The sequence below is a fragment of the Lathyrus oleraceus genome, chromosome 5 (assembly GCF_024323335.1).
Source record: "Lathyrus oleraceus cultivar Zhongwan6 chromosome 5, CAAS_Psat_ZW6_1.0, whole genome shotgun sequence".
Classification (NCBI taxonomy): domain Eukaryota; kingdom Viridiplantae; phylum Streptophyta; class Magnoliopsida; order Fabales; family Fabaceae; genus Lathyrus; species Lathyrus oleraceus.
The window spans coordinates 260,838,886-260,855,987 of NC_066583.1; the positions used below are offsets into that span (position 1 = coordinate 260,838,886).

General features: G+C 36.2%; 1 protein-coding gene across 1 annotated transcript; it reads left to right on the forward strand.

Moving 5' to 3' along the window:
* Nucleotides 1-6,720: 6,720 nt before the first annotated feature.
* LOC127083717 (uncharacterized) lies at nt 6,721-10,298 on the forward strand. The gene is made up of 6 exons (XM_051024043.1): nt 6,721-6,985; nt 7,408-7,619; nt 8,190-8,317; nt 8,667-8,714; nt 8,827-9,032; nt 9,982-10,298. Exons 2-6 carry the CDS (start codon nt 7,445-7,447, stop codon nt 10,094-10,096), a joined length of 672 nt encoding a protein of 223 aa, XP_050880000.1. The 5' UTR covers nt 6,721-6,985; nt 7,408-7,444; the 3' UTR covers nt 10,097-10,298.
* Nucleotides 10,299-17,102: the final 6,804 nt, after the last annotated feature.

Below are 17,102 nucleotides of genomic sequence, written 5' to 3' on the forward strand. Positions count from 1 at the left end.
TATTATTTTTATTTTTTTTAGAGAGTTTTCGGTTAATTCTATACTATAGTGTAATTTTTTGAGCCACGTAAGTTTGATACCTTGGCCCCTCATATCTTTTTCTGTCAATCGAGCACCCAAAAGTTCCTCAGATATTGATTTATCAATGTTGGTTTTTACATTAACTCCCATACCTTCAATAGGTATACCCAACAACATGTACACGTCCTCGAGTGTAACACTACATTCATTGGTTGGAAGATGGAAATTGTGTGTCCTGGGTCTCCATCTTTATTATGGAGCGAGGATAAGTGTAGCATCAATGGAGTAGGATGCGAATTTAATAACGTGATCAAAAACTAGCTACTCCAAATATGGTTGAATTAATTTGTCGTGTGGGATATATTCATGGACGCGAGTACAAAATTTGCTTGGATCCTAAAAAGAAAGCATAAATAAATGATTGATTATAATGTATAGTTAGAAAATTTTAAAAATAATTCAAGTGAAATATCAACTTACATAAGAATTAATGTTGTTGAATGTTCCTCTATGATTTTCTACTATGTCCAAAAGAGCATTTTGCAATGAGAATGTGAGTAATTGAGTAATAAAAGTGGTAAGATTATAATGTTTTATTGATGAGAAAAATGAATGGAGTGAGGGTAAAATTTATAGTGTAGTTGATGAGTAAAATTAATGAAGTATATTTGAGAAAATAGGGAACTTGTGTAAAAATGGTTGATATTTTCGCATGCATTCAACCAAAATCTGATTTTGCATGCATGCAACACTACATGACATTCAATTGGCATTTTAAATAGATTCCCCTGGACCAATGAACTCAATAGGCGCTTCAGCATGCATGCACATGGTTCGAGTTGATAAAGATGTTGAAAGCATGTTTGTTAGCCATGAGAATTATGGTTTCAACTATATTAAGTTGTATATTTTACTCCATCAATCTCAATAATCCCAAATACTTGATAAATCTCAAATATTTGTTCAATCTCAAATATTTGATCAATATCATATTTTTGAACAAACTGAACTACCAACTTCAATGACATTCGCTGATGACGTTGAAGAAGAAGAAAGTGAGGCACATGTTGATTATATGTTGAATTTGTGTGGGGCCGGTGAGTACTCTGCCCATAGAGAATCTGAACATGACGATCAATATCCATTTTCTTTAAGATACATTTATTATCCCCCTTAGCACATAACTAACTTGAATTTGATTTAACATGAGCCATCCTCAGATCTCATGTACAACTCGTCTATGAATTTGAAGGGTGGGTTAAAAGCGGGAAACAAGTGATTCAAAAAAGTTGATTGCATGCGAGTTATAACAAAGTTTTACATGGAAAACTATGTTGATTATTATACTATAGATCACACATATGTGGAGAGGTATGTGGTTCTTTTTTCGTAATGAGCTTTGTATGTTTCGGCTAGCAGTGTCTTACATGAAAATATGTGATACTTGGAAGATGATTTTTTGTATGGATAAACCTCACAATGGCACTACCACCAATCTTCTACAGGATCATCATAAAATAAGCTCTAAATTAATATGCCAAGATATTTTCCCTCTTATAGGCAAAGATTCGCCAGTGAAGGTGAGTATAATAATCTCCAATATCATTACATGATTCAATTACACTCCATCATACAAGAAAGCATGGATTTCAAGGACTAAGGCAGTTGAACAGGTCTACGGAAATCAGGAAAAATCATACAATGAACTTCCATAATATTTAGCGGCACTTCAAAAATATGTTCCAAGAACAGTTGCAATTATGGAGACACTTCCAGAATATACGAAGGATGAAACTTGTGTTAATGGAAGTAGAATATTCCATTGAATCTTTCGGTAATTTCAACCATGCATCAAAGGTTTTGCGTTCTGCAAACCTATTCTTCAAATTGATGAAAGATGGTTGTACGAGAAATACAAGGGAACATTACTATTGGCAATGGTACAAGACGAAAACAGTAATATCTTTCCAATTGTTTTTGCTCTGTTGAAGGTGAGACTGGCGGTGGTTGGAGTTTCTTACTCAAGAATCTTAGAACACATGTTGCTATACAACCTAGCCTCTATTTGATTTCAGACGTACATGCATATATTGAGAGTGTGTATAATAATGCCTATAACGGTTGGCAAAATACTTTTTTTTCTTCATATATCTAATGCATAAGACACGTTGCATAAAACTTCATGCAAGAAATCAAAGACAAAAATCTTTGAAAAAAGTTGTGAACACAGGATATGCTTTAAACCAACCATCATTCAGACACTAGCGCAAGGAAATAAGATTATCGATTATGGTCATTAAGGTTGGTGGATAGCATTCCCATGGAGAAGTGGACAAGGGCATTTGTTGAAGGTCGACAATGGGGCAACATGACAACAAACCTTGTGGAGTTTATGAACTTTGTCTTTAAAGGCACTAGAAACCTACCCATAATTGCATTGTGAGAATAACCTATTATAGGTTAGGATCATTGTTTGCTAATAGATGTTCAAAGTGGAGTTTAGTGTTTGAATCGTGGAAATTGTTCAGTAAAAACTCCATGAAATCTAACACACATCTGGTCACAAGATTTAACCTTCAAAATTGCAACTTCAATGTCTAGAAGACAATGAACCACAATAAGGGTTGGACAATGGAATATTACTGGTACAAACTACATAAAGGTTAGTGCGACCGCAGAAAGTTTCAAGCCTTCTGTATGCCTTGCTCCCATATCATTGTGACATGTTCCAGTGTTTGTCAAGATGCATTATTGCATCTATTTGATGTTTACAAGGTCGTAACTTATTAAGTGTCTACATATCAAGGGGATGCAATTTGACACAACGAAAATATGAGAAGGAACAAAAAAGGCCACCCCACCAGCACACATATTAGAACCGAAATGGATACGTCTGATAAAATGAAAAGAAAATGTGGAATATGCCGCCTTAACAGTCACACACTGAAATGTTGTCCAAATATTGGAACAAGTTCTAGATAAGAATTAATTATGTTGTTAATTTTTTTGTAAAATTCACTTTTAATATAGATAACAACTTTTGGTTATAACAAAGTAAACATCAACGCGTCTAAAACAACAACACAAACAACAAAAAAACATTTAACACTGAAAAATATCTAACAACATACAACAATCAAAACAAGATCATTTGTTCCAGACATCATATCCCTAACATGATTGTCATTCTTAACTGGCAACCAACAACGGTGGATGTTGTCATTGTCATCTGCAATAGATATGTACATAACAGGTATATGTATTCTTCTAACTCTTTCACCATCTTTAATCTCTTCGACTATTCAAAGGTCAAGTTAGTCTCAAATTACTCGAATTTCTAGTTACGCCAAAAATGAATCTTCATCAGAGACTTGGTTCTTGAATAAAAAACATACCCATAAATACTCATGTTATAACAAATGAACAAAAAAGTAAAAGAAATTGACAAGAGGTGTAAGAAAATGGTTCACATGACACCTCTATTTATACAAAATTTCGTCAAAAGTACTCTCTGATTCAATTGGCGCGTCCTATTAAAATATAACATAAAGTATTATATAATTATATTTTATAATATAAATTAAAAAATAAAAATAAATCAAGAAGAACATGTGTATGTCCAATTGGTGTGCCCTACAAACTCCAAAGAGGCCACACCAATTGGATTGATGCCTCTATTATGCATGTGGAGAATACACCAATTCACCTTAAGTTCCATTTGTATTTAGAGTGCATGTGCCAATTGGCTCTAAGTGTCTTGTACGACTTTGATTTTTTTATTTGAAATATAGATAGATTGAAAAATATGGAATAAAGTTGGGTATTAGTGTATTAAAGTTGGAGATGTTGGTTATTAGGGTAAAACATTCACATATTTTATTATGAACAAGAGGCCTAAGCCCAGAGAGAAAAAGACAAAAGACTAGATACACTAGGGTCATGATATCCTGTCGAACCCAAATGTAAAGGTAAACACACATCGGCGGGACAATCATTAAAATAACACATATCTAATTCAAGACAAAGTCCTAAATTAGCCATCACATCTGCATAATTGTTTGCTTCCCGATATATGTGAGTGATGCGAACCTCCCAATCTCGGTTGATAATGAACTTGATTCTCTAAGAAGACCCCATCCATATACTAATTTTGAGGTCCCTCTTATGAGAGCATTACATACCTCCTGGTTATCTATTTGGATTTCCACCTTAGTGTTACCTTTCTCAATATCTAAATTTAACCCCTGATAAACCCCCCCCCCCCCCCCCCCCCCCCCCACAATTCAGCCATAACAACTTCACAAATGCCTATGTATTTGGTAAAGCCTTCAACCCAATCCCCATTGTTGTCTATGAGAAATCCTTCACAACTAGTATGCTAATTTTTTTCTTTGGGTATTAATGTTCCTTTTCTTCCTTCTCATACTATCTTGATAAGTTGTGACTTTAAAGCATATATTATCTATCAGATTAGTGGGCATACTGAAGTCTTCCATAAATTGTCTATGATTTTTCCACTACAATAATGTGTGGTCGGTTGTAGCACATGTATCTTACCAATTATCTTGCCTTCCACGCCCTAGATTGTCCGCAAGTTTAAATCAATCTAGAAAATTGGGTTAGTGTTAAAAAATTTCTCCTAGTGTTTAGGATCCATTGATGGAATCCACACACTTTTAAAAATCTCACAGTCCCTAAGAGAATGAACAATATGGTTCCTTGAGATTCCTTTGATGAAGCCATTAGTTTGTGATTAAGTTGTTATGTTTTATCATCCATACAAAAGATCAAATCCTTTCAGGAACTTTCAAATTTCATATAAGGGTCCAAGTATCAACGTTCTGCAAGCTTCCATTATGATGGCTTATGTGACCAAAGGCACTGACAACACTGAAACTTTCATTGTTTGTCCCCTTCCACGTACATGTATCCTTCCATTAATTAGGATGCGTGGGAGCAATGGTTTTCACAATCTACAAGATATTATGAGGAAGGAGTCTGCAAAACTAATTCATATTCCAACCACCATTTGCACCCATAAGGTCACTGACTTGGTGATTCTGATTAGCAGTTTCAGCATCTAACTGTACATTAGACAATTTAAGTCCAAGCATCACCCAACAGTCCTACCAGACACTAAATTCTAGACCATCTCCAATTTCCCAATAGGTCATCTATGTCATAATTGGCCACAAGCTAGTGATATTTTTCCATAAGCTAGAATCATTCACCTTAGCTTATATTTCCTGCCACAGGTTGCCTTGCCTATCATACTTTCCTCTTATCATTTCACACCATAAATATTTTTCTTCACTTTTATGCTTCCAACTTAATTATATAAGACATGCTTTATTCATAACTTTCAATTCTCTCATACCCAATCCTCCCAACTTCTTAAGCATGGTTATTTTGTCCTAACTTACAATATGAACATGATTTTTCTCCTCTGTATCCCCCCACACAAAATCTCTTTGGATTTTTTGGTTCTCATTCAGGAAGCACATGGCAGAGCACTATTCATCATTGGATAAAGAGGGATAACTTATATCACCAGCTTAGCTAGGGTAGCCTTACCTTTAAAAGATAGAAGTTTCCCTTTCCAAGCTACTTGCTTGGTCTTAACCTGTTCTACAAGATAATGAAAGTCTTTCCACTTAGGTCTCCTTCTCGTCAACAAGACTCCCATATATTTTCCTAGATCTTTAGTTTCCTTGAAACCTGATAGATGTGTAACCCTTTTCCTTATGTGTCATGTATTATTTTTTGAAAAATAGATCTTAGTTTTTTCAACACTTACTCTCTAACTTGACATAACACAAAACTTGTTCAAGACATCAATCACACAAACCATTTTCTTTTCAGTGGATTTTCCAAACACCAGGAGGTCATCAACAAACATAAGATGTGAAAGGATATGTCCCCTTCTCCCCCCTCCCATGCTATCCCATTTTTCCCTTGTCCACTGCCTCATTGATTAAGTGGAATAGTTTATCCATTCAAATAACATAGAGATAATGAGATATATGATCCCCTTGTCTCAATTGTTTCGTGAGGGGAGAAGAAATCAATCCCTACTCCATTCCAAAACACATTCATTTTTGGCTGAAGTTATGGCTGCTAGGATCATGTTCATGAGCTTATCAAGAAATCCCATTTATATCATAATACTTCTAATAAACTTCCAGATCAACTTATCACATGCTTTGGTTAAATCTACCTTTATTACAAAATACCCTTTCTTACCCTTAAGTTGGTTCATAATATGTAACATTTCTTGGGCAAAACCTATGTTTTCATGGATGTTTCTTTTAGGGATGAACCCATTTTGCTGAGGGGACACCATTTTATCAATGTACTCCATCCATTCTCTTTTATAAATAACTTTTACTTTTTAAATTTATTAAATAATTGATGTATCTAGTCTAAATATATAGTCCAAATACATAATTTATTCAATGAACCTCAAAATTATGTCATGTTATAGTCCAAAGATTGATCCCCTTCAAATATACATATGGAATAATAAAAATATATCATTATGTCATGTTATACAAATAATTTAAAATATTTAGTCTAACTTAAAAGATACATAATCGCCATTAACTTATAATGTAAAATTAATTGCATCAATTATTTTCTCTAGATTTAATTAACATGAATTTAAAAGGGGAATTGATTATTCTTCCCCGCATGTAAGATTTCCTTGACTTGATAACCATTTTTGTTCGGCCGAAGAAGCGTTAAATAACACGATGAAAATTCCACGTGTCAATCATCCTCCGTAGTCAAACTGTCTGAGCGTCGGAGTTCAGAAAAGCGAGGGTCAGAATTCACAATGCAAACAAAAAATGAAATAACCAAATCAATCAGAAACAACTCTCTCTCTCTCTCTTATGATGAAGAAGAAGAAGAACAGAATAGCGATGACAACAACAATCAATTCCTCCTCCATAAAATCACCATGGTACTCGCTTCTCTCTCTGTATTTTCAGTTACATTGCATAAACTATTGACTAAATTAGGTTACTTTTATGACCTATTCTGGATATTCAAGTTCTTGAAAATATTACTGTAAATTTCACCAATCAATGTGTTTCAAATCTCCTCCGTCTCTCTCAAGTGAGTACTATTTCACCGTTGATGTTGCAAAACCCAAGGCTAATCAGGAATTCTTACTTTATTTTAATCACAGCCTTCAATTTATGGAAAATTAGACTTTAATAGAATAATTAAGATAATTAGGATAGTTACAAATTATTTTCCTTTTGTGCTTATCACATTATACATACACTCACACTCTCACTCTCATTGGGATTTTTTTTTTTGAATATAAGTTAAGTAGCTACTACCTCTTAACCCTTTTCACTATTTTTTTTTTTTGGCTAGAGGAAAAGGTTGAGTGAGTCGTTGTTGGTGATTGCGAATGACGAACTTCACAGAAAACAACAATGGGAGCTCTTCCTCTTCACCAACACCTTCTGAAGTGCCTCGAGATTTTGATGTTTTTGAAGATTTCTATGCCAATGGAAATTGGAGTCCAAACAACGGTGATATCGGGGTTGAGGTTGATAATCACAGCTCTTCTGAGGATGAAAAAGGTTGTTTTTTATATTTGATTTTAATAATTTTTTCTGTCTGTCTCTGAAAGGTATTATTTTGCTTATCAGTAGCATAAAAAAATCGAAAAAAATATTGTTAGTAACATAGAAATTGATTGCAGATTAATAGGTTTTGTTCGATCTATCGATTTTATTTTGCTTGTCTTAGCATAGAGTGTTTTGCGGAATAGATTTAGTTGATCAGCACATCAAGTCTTTGATTTAGCTCAGAACATCCTCATTGTTATGGAGATGTTATGATTTCAATTCCCTAACTTAACCTGAGGAGCTGAAGAGGGCTTTAGCACCATTTTTAAGAGAATGTTATTATGGTTTCAAGAACACAAAAAAAAAAGGGAAAGGAAAGTAATAAGACTTTACTATCATTCTTTTTTTCTTTCTTTTTGGTATTGTGTGAGGTTGTGCATCTGTGTCAGGTTAAGGCATAGGGTTCATTTTTCTTTCTCTTTTATTTTGAGATGTACTTTGTATGTCATGTAATTTGGATTTTTGTGTTAGAAATAACTTGCTGATGCTGATCCATTTTGAACGTAAACACGGATATTTCAGAGTTCAATCCAATTGATCAGGGTGAGGAGTCTCGATCGGTTGTAAAATGTTCTTTATGTGATTTTGACATCAATGTTTCTGCACTTCGTGACCATCCGAAATATCAGACATGCGACTCATATACTATGGTATGATCTCCTGGATTTTATAATTTATGTTCAGCAATAGTTACCGATGAGGTATTTTCTGTGTTAGATTTGGTTTGATAGATTTGGTAACTGGACTAAAGACTTTGTTTTTATAAATCGATGGTCTTGCTTAGCTGCTATGCTGCTAATGAAATTGAACAGAAAATTTGTATATCGGCTTGATATAGTGCACTGTCCTGATCTTAATAAAAGTTAAGCATGAAGAAACCATGTTAATCAAAAACTAAGGAAAAAATGAAACACGACATTTCTAAACATTTGTCACATGTAGGTACTTGTTATAATTTAATTTGATATCTTACTGACTGCTTTACTGTTCCTATATCAGATTTGTCCTGTGTGTGATGAACATTCAAGCTTGCGAAGCCAACGAAAGGTATTTGTCACTTATTCTTTGATTTATGTGCTTTAATTGAGAGATGAGCATTTGATTCTTATCTAACTCAAAATTCAATATGTTGATATAACAATGTATACTTTCTACATAGCGGGCCAGGTACTCTAGGAATCTGAAGAAATATAGTGCCTTGAATGTTGATTTGACATTGAATGACAAGAAACCAGCTCCCAGGGAAAATAAACATGAACCATTGTCACCATGTAAGAACAATGTGTACCTTTCAAGCTCTGATGATTTCTTCTCAGATGAAGATACCATCAGCAGTGCCTCCGACGCTACTTTTGTTGCAAAAAGGTATGATCCTTATTTTCATCTAAACGTTGTAATGGTGGTTTGCTGGTTTGATGAAAAAGAACGAAGCTGAGGAACTCATAATTAAAAGTTAACTTTTTTCCTTTGCTGCTGTTGCAAAACTCCTGTTCTTTGTTATGTTAAATATCAAATAAACTCATATGGACATAATCTATCTGAAATTAATATCATTGTTGCAACTCATTCATTGTTCTCAAATAATAATGTTGCTTCTTGTATAGACTAAATTATATGCGGATCTACAAAATCTCACTAGGAGTTTATTCAGTCGTAGATTATAATAGAATATAGACACTATGGATAATCTATGTTTTTTGGGTTTGTATTTCTCTTGATATTCTTTCCGTATTAAGATTACTTTGAAAGAAACGGACAATGTTTGTTTATAATATAGTAATACTTTGATTCTCGCTAATTATATCTTAAATTCGATTAAGGAAGTCACGTAATGCATGGCAATCTAAATAGCTCTTGTTTGTTGATTTGAGATACAATTCAGATGGTTTTTCTAAATCTCCTGATCTAAGTCTAGATTTGCACTAACTTAAAGGATCATGTAGCAAGAAGTTCACTCGGTAATTTATCATTATTGTCTTTCTGAATATGAAAACTTTCATTCCAAACATTTGAATAAAATTTATAGAGCTGTGTGATGCCCTCTTTTTTTGCCAGAATTACTTGACTGTTAATGTATTGTGACACCCTGATTAATATCTTTTTGTGATCCGGTTCACAATCACATTCTCAGAAGTTCATTCCAAACAACTATCTGTATTGAATTTTGAGTACTTAGCGCACATTATAAAGACATGGTGTAGACCCTAGATTAAACTCAATATCTTGATTGTAGTGTTTTCAAATTAATCATTGAAAAGTATATTCCTAAACACACTCAATGCTGAAAATTTTCGTGATGGTTTTATGTTTACAGCGATGGGGAGGCAGATGCACCAAATACTGGCGGCAATGAACAGGATGTTGAAGAGAGAAGTAACAAGACTGCATTTGCTCTAGAGTTGGTTATGTCAGCTTTATTCAAAGAATAATAGAATAGATAGATAATAATGCACTGCAAGGAACTATTTAATTACATTTTCATATAGTTTTGATGATTGTAAAAATTATAGGCATTTGTTTTATTCTGGTGGATGAGTTATTATATAGGATAGTTACAAATCTTTAATATTGGAGGGTGAGGGTGGGGTTTTATTTTAGAATGAATAGAACAAAAATGTTTGGATATTAAAATCTAGACTTGAATATAAATCGAAAAACTAAAGTTTAAAAATATAAATTCCTAAAATATTTTTATCTTTATAAAAAATATAATTCCTAAATTGTCTTTAATTTGCTTATACTTTCTTTATTTGTAATTTTTTTTTTCATGAAACAAATTCTCATGTAAGACAACGTAAAAATTAACATAACTTTTTTTTAAGAAATTAGAAATGTTAATTTTTTTGTTTGTTTCTCTAGTGGCCAACAGATACTTATTGGTGGGTAATATGAAAAACTATTTTGTTCACGCCAACAGAAACAATAGTGTGTGGAGCAAATAAGAGTATCAATCAAATACCATAAACAAGATAAAGGAGGAGGAAGAGAAGCAAATATACTGATGTGTTTATTTAGATTGATTTAAATTAATATACGTTGTTAGTTAATAACAAGAGTTACTAGAAATTAGTTTCTCATTGTTGTCCAAGATCAATCCTAATTTTTATTCTTTACTCTTTTTACTCAATCCACAAGGAGATCTTAAGAGAAACAGGAAAAAATATTTAAATATATCTTCTAATGATATCTTACTACCTAATTTATTTCCTTTACTCTTTTTACTGAACCTGCAGGGAGATCTTATGAGAAACAGGAAAGAAAGTTTACATATATCTTCTAATGAAAGTTTACTATGAAAGGTGTTTGTAATGTATTTTTCACTTCAATGAATCTTTCTCCAAAATTACTCAACTTTTAGCATTCCATCCCATAATATTTTACTTAGGTCTCTGAAGATTTACCCACAAATGAATGAAGTGAAAGTTTATATTTGATTTAAAAAACGAGGTCTTCCACATTCATAATTCCATTCATAATTCCATGTGTGTCGCTCTATCAAGCATATTAATGTTAGATTTTCAAAGAAGAATTATTGTTGCCCTATAAGGCGTATTGATATTGAACCTTTACTAAATGATTGTTGTCACCCTATAAGACATATTGATATTGGACCTTTATTGAAGGATCTTTGTCACGATGCTGAACCTTCACTAGATGATCATTGTCGTCCTATGAGACATATTGATGTTGGACCTTCACTGATAGATCTTTTTCGTCCTATGAGACATATTGATGTTGTACCTTCACTGAAGGGTCCTTAACGTGAAGCATATTGATGTCAGACCTTCACTGAAGGATCCTTGCTTCCATATAGGGCATATTGATGTTGGATCTTCACCGAAGAATCATTTCTGTCCTATGAGGCATATTGATGTTGGATCTTCACTAAAGAATCTTTTCTGCCCTATGAGGCATGTTAATGTTGGACCTTCACTGAAGAATCATTGTCGTCTTATGAGGCATATTGATGTTGGACCTTCTTTGAAAAATCATTGTCGCTCTATTAGACATATTGATGTTGAACCTTACCTGAAGGGTCTTTGCCTCCCTATGAGGCATATTAGTGTCAGACCTTCATTGAAAGATACTTCCTGCCTACCAGACATATTGATGTTGAACCTTCACTAAAGGATCTTTTTCGCCCTACGAGGCATATTGATGTTTGGTTTTCACTGAAGGATTCTCGCCAAGAGAAACACAAGTAACACTTCAGAGACTCGCCCTTACAAGAAATTTATTCAGTCAAGGTGACAAGAGACGCAAATGCCACAAATTAATTGTAAGAAAATCCAAATAACATGATAAGAATCAGAATAACATCTGAGCTTTTCATTAGTAAACCCTGAAGGGCGTGGTCGTAAAAGATCCTACAACGAGTGAAAAGACAAACAATTAACAAAAAGTAAACATTCCTAAAGCATCAAATGTTGTAATGCTTGAGGGACTCGCCCTTTAAAGCTACACTCGAGAAACTCGCCCCTTAATCTCAAGGACGTGCTCCTCTAAAAAGTGATCAACGTCTCACGAATTTAAAATCATTTTTCCCTTTCTAAGCCTTGTTGCTTAATGAAAGGTCAAAGTCGCTCTGAGAGGTCATCTCGTTCCAATCAGGAGTGGAAATTGTAACCGCCCCTTAGGGATAACCCTTACAAGGTGTCTTTGCCAACTCAAGATACAACAATAAAATGAAATCAATAAACATATCGCCTAAGGCAAGAGTATTATCATTAAAGAGATTTTGTATGGAGATTTATAAATCCCCTATAACGGGACAACAAAATAAAAGTAATGGTCCTAAGAGTTGAATAAACTAATATTTACAAAGTCTCACATAAAGGACTTGACTATTTAGGTATCGCCTAACAGACTCGACTATCTAATTCTCGCTTGGGGGACTTTATTGCAACAAGTTTGGTTCTACAACTATCCGTGAGTTTTGATGATAAAAAAGTGAAGAGAATAATTTTGTACCCTAACCATTTTGTTGAGTGTGCAGTAAATTGGAAATAAACTTTGACTTTGAAGATGTCCAGACTCTGAGGCAAAGGATAAAAGCGTGTGAACAATCAAGTCAACTATGATGTATGAAGTCAAACTCTGATAATAGGTTCTTACTACAAGCTTCTAAAAGTCTCAGAACCCAGATCTCGAAAGACTCTTAAGTCTCACCAAAAGTTCTGATGGGTGACTATGATCTCTACTCAAGCTTCAACCCACTTACATAAGAAGCCTCTGACTAAAAGATACATATCTAAATGTCAACTCTATTTGATGTGTGTAACACCCCAAAATTTGCCCTCCTCATTCATGCATTCATTTAGCATTTCATATTGCATTTCATCATGTCAATCAGAATTAGATCCAAGAAACTTTACTTAAAAAAAAAAAAAACGAAAATTAAAAAAAAAAAGAACGAAAAAAATAAAAAATAAAAAATAAATAAATAAATAAAAATAATAATAAAAAAATAAATAAAATATAATAGAAAAAACTTGGACTTGGACCTCTCTCATTTGAGCCCACAAAGCCATGAAAATCAGGTTATAAAAGAGGGAGATCAGACAGAAAAAGGAAGATAAACAAAATACTCTGAGGTTTCCTTGGAACAAAACCCTTGACAAAACCTGGAGAGAAACCTGACAGAGAACTCAGAGCAACCCCCAGGTAGCTCTGAAAAATTCAATCTGACTCACACACTTTCATCTCACGCAAACCCTAACATTGCCTTGCAAACCCAGCCGTGCCATTTGATTTCAACCGGTCTCTCCCATCAGGTTTGCCTCATTCCCATGATTTTATGCTCTTCATTTGGATCATCTGAATGTATGAGGTATGATGGATGAATTTCATTATGTTTTTGCCCACGGGTTTAATTATGCATGAATGGGTGAAACCTATGCCTTGAATGTTTAATCACATGATTTCTGAAATGTATGCCACAGGGTGTGAGGTTTCTGAAACCATACTGTTATCCATGAAAAAAAATGCTTATCGTGTTTCACTAACCCTTTTGTTGAGTTTTTGTGAGGGCTCACAGACTCTTGCAGAGATGGTTTGCGTGGTTTTCCCACTTTATTTGTGGGATACCCCCTGGAGGTTCATTCCGATTACCTGTATTGACTCACCTTTCTTTGATGACATTAGCTTGGGAGATCCCTGGGTTTCTTACTCCTTTAATTGCTGTTACTTCGGATCTTTATCCGTGTGGTACTTTTACCTCTTTTCCGCATTTTATCGCTTTCTTAGTTGGAAGACCTCGATAGGAGGCATTTGTTTTCTTTTGTTTATTTACTTATGAGCCCCTTGTTGGCACATTTACTTTATACATGTTTGTTTTGTATGTGTTCGTATCCCTGCAGGTAGCGCGGTTCCTTCTTCAAGGACTGCCTTTTTGCCCTTGAGCATCCCAAACCCTAAACCCAAAGCAACACGTTAACTCCTTCTACTACAGGCGAGTATGTCTCCAAAGGTCGAGGATCCGGTAGATTGCGTAGTGACGTCGTTCGTCCAAAACCCAATCCATAACCCTATAGTTAGCCGAACTACATTTTTCTCTGATTCTCAGGCCAAATGAGATACGTAGGCATAAGACGCGATGTCTTAGCGAGCACAATTACCCTTAACCCCTAGGTAGCCGAGCTACGAAGACTCTGATTCTCATATTCAGATGAGATACGTATGCAGTGGATGCGACATTCGCGCGAGTCATTTTCATTTAACCCCCTTTTTTAGTAAATAACACATTAGATAAACCCACACCCTTTAGACAAGAACTACAAAAGTGGATCCCGTAGAGTACTACGGATGCGTAGGGGTGCTAATACCTTCCCTTCGCATAACCGACTCCCGAACCCAAGATTTGGTTGCGAGACCCCGTCTTGTCCTTTCCTTTTTCAGGTTTAGTTCGAGCGTTTCCTTTCCCTCCTTTGGGATGAATAACGCACGGTGACGACTCTTCTGTCATTTTCTTTCGCTGGCTGTTTTTTCGCGCACTGTATTTTTCAGGTTGTGACAGCTGGCGACTCTGCTGGGGATTGAAAGAAGTTGACCTCTTGCTGGTCCATCTTCCCTAAGCGAGTCCCTCCTAGCTTGTGTGATTTCTTGTTTATTGGGTGTTCATGCTTTTGTACCTTTATTTGCTTACCTGCTTGCATGCATCTGTTGTATCTGTTGGATCTGTTTGTTTGTATGTTTGTTGGGATGGGGTGTTCTATGATAGATAAGCCCATTACCCAGGCTTGAGTGTACACACAGGTTTTAGAGTGAATAATCATGAGGCTTGCGTGGCGTGTTGCTACGGTAAGTCGTTCGTGAAGAACCACACCCAGACGAGGTTTCTTTTGGATATATTATGTCTTACGGGTGTTCCGTAACGGCAGGATGTTCCTCTAGAAATCGTCGACTCTGGTGACCATTTCCCGAGAACTCAGTCGAGGCCTCTCCTCCGAGACGTGATTATGTTAGCTCTGGTGGGCGCATTCTCGCTGCTCAATCCGAGGATCCCGAGACTGGGAACTTGCTATTAGGATGTCCTGTTGAGGGGAGTCAATGGAGGTATTTTGTCCCGTAATAATACCAAACCTTCAGTGGTAAACGTATTATTCGCGACTGAAGGGCTGAAGCTGACGAACTTCTGTTCTTAGAACCTACCAGTGAGGGGTGGGCTAAATTCAGGAAACCTTAACCTCCAACCAACCCGGTTTTCTGGAGCAGAGTTTTGGTCTTGTATTATATTCCTCAGTGAATTTCTCTCCAGGCAGTGCAACCTGACAGATGTTCAAGCGGATCCATCAATTCTGATTGACATGCCTTTGCATTGCATAACATCATCTGCATATTTGCATCCAACATATCATGCTTATTCATTTGCAGGGTATTCCCTTTCAAAACGGGGGTGCCTTAAAACTGAACAAGTAGTGCATCGCATACCATGCATATTAACCCTTGTCTGTTTTGCAGGTGTCACTGCAGTGTCTAATGTTTGTTCCCTGTATCAGGCAGTTATTGGTCCCAAGCGAGTCCACAGGTACCCGACAAAGGAAAATCGTCCACAGCTAGCGATGGACCAAGTACAGAAAGAGCTGGCTGATATGCGTGAAAGGATGGATCAGTTCATGACATTGATGATTGGTATGGCAGAAGGCCAGGAAAAGCTGAGGGAATTGGTTGAGCAACCGAGACCCGATCCGGAGGTGGAGATACCAAATGCTGAGGGAAACCATGGTAACCCTGGGAAAGCTGATAACCCTGTGAACACTGGTAACGCGGGTAACGCAAATGCTGATGGAAACCCGGGTAATGTTGGCAACACAGGGAATGTTGGAAATGGTATTGGCGGAAGGTACAATGTGAATCAAGGAGTTCGGATTAACGGGCGCCCCGTTATTGAAGATTATCAGTATGATCAATTTTCTTTGCACGACGAGGCCCTCGAGACCACTCGCCGTATGGATGAGCTTGCTGAGAAGCTCAAATCTTTGGAGTCTCAAAATTCCTTAGGCTTTGATGTCACAAATCTTGGTCTGGTTCAGGGAGTAAGGATTCCTCACAAGTTCAAACCCCCTACTTTTGAGAAATACAACGGGGCTTCTTGCCCACGCACTCATCTCCAATCTTATCTGGGAAGGTTGAGAGCTCACACGGAAGATGAAAAGCTGTGGATGTACTATTTTGAAGACAGCCTAACTGGAGCTTCTCGTGAATGGTATTCTCATTTGTCTCGTACTACCATCAAGAGCTGGAAAGACTTGGCAGAGGCTTTTGTCAAGCAATATCAATACAACTTGGACATGGCTCCAAATCGGACCTTGTTGCAAGGTATGTCTTAGATTGCCAAGGAAACCTTTAGAGAGTATGCTCAGCGTTGGAGACAGATTGCTGCGTCCGTCCAACCCCCTATGTCTGAAAGGGAGATGGCGGATATGTTCATGAACACTCTTCAAGGCAATTATATTGAGAGATTGGCTGCTTGCCCGTCAATCAGCTTTGTAGAGATAGTAATTGCTGGAGAAAGAATCGAGAGTCTGTTGAAGATGGGCCGAATTCAAGACAATAGTGCTTCCAACTCATCAGGTCCCAAGAGACCGTTTGCTGGTAACGGTCAGCGAAGAAAAGAAGGCGAGGCAAGCGTTGTGTATGCCGGCAAAGGCAGGGGTAGAGGACGCCCTAATTATTATCAAGATCAAGTGGCCGCAGTCACTATTCCAACACTTGTTCCTCAACCGCAGTATCATCCGCAACAGCAACCCAGGTACAACAATCAACAACAAGGTGGTAATCCGGGTCAGCAGAGACACTATCAACAATGTCCAAGGCAGACGGACCGGGTCATCGAGCCAATCCCAATGCCTTATTCAGTATTACTTCCCAAGCTGATTGACATGAATCTGGTTACATTGAGAACTCTGGCCCCACCAATCGATCCCAATAATTTGC

Coding starts and splice junctions, on each gene's coding strand:
- LOC127083717 (XM_051024043.1), top strand. CDS start 7,445: ATGACGAACTTCACAGAAAACAACAATGGGAGCTCTTCCTCTTCACCA. Junction 7,620..8,189: donor CTCTTCTGAGGATGAAAAAG/GTTGTTTTTTAT, acceptor CGGATATTTCAG/AGTTCAATCCAATTGATCAG. Junction 8,318..8,666: donor CATGCGACTCATATACTATG/GTATGATCTCCT, acceptor TTCCTATATCAG/ATTTGTCCTGTGTGTGATGA.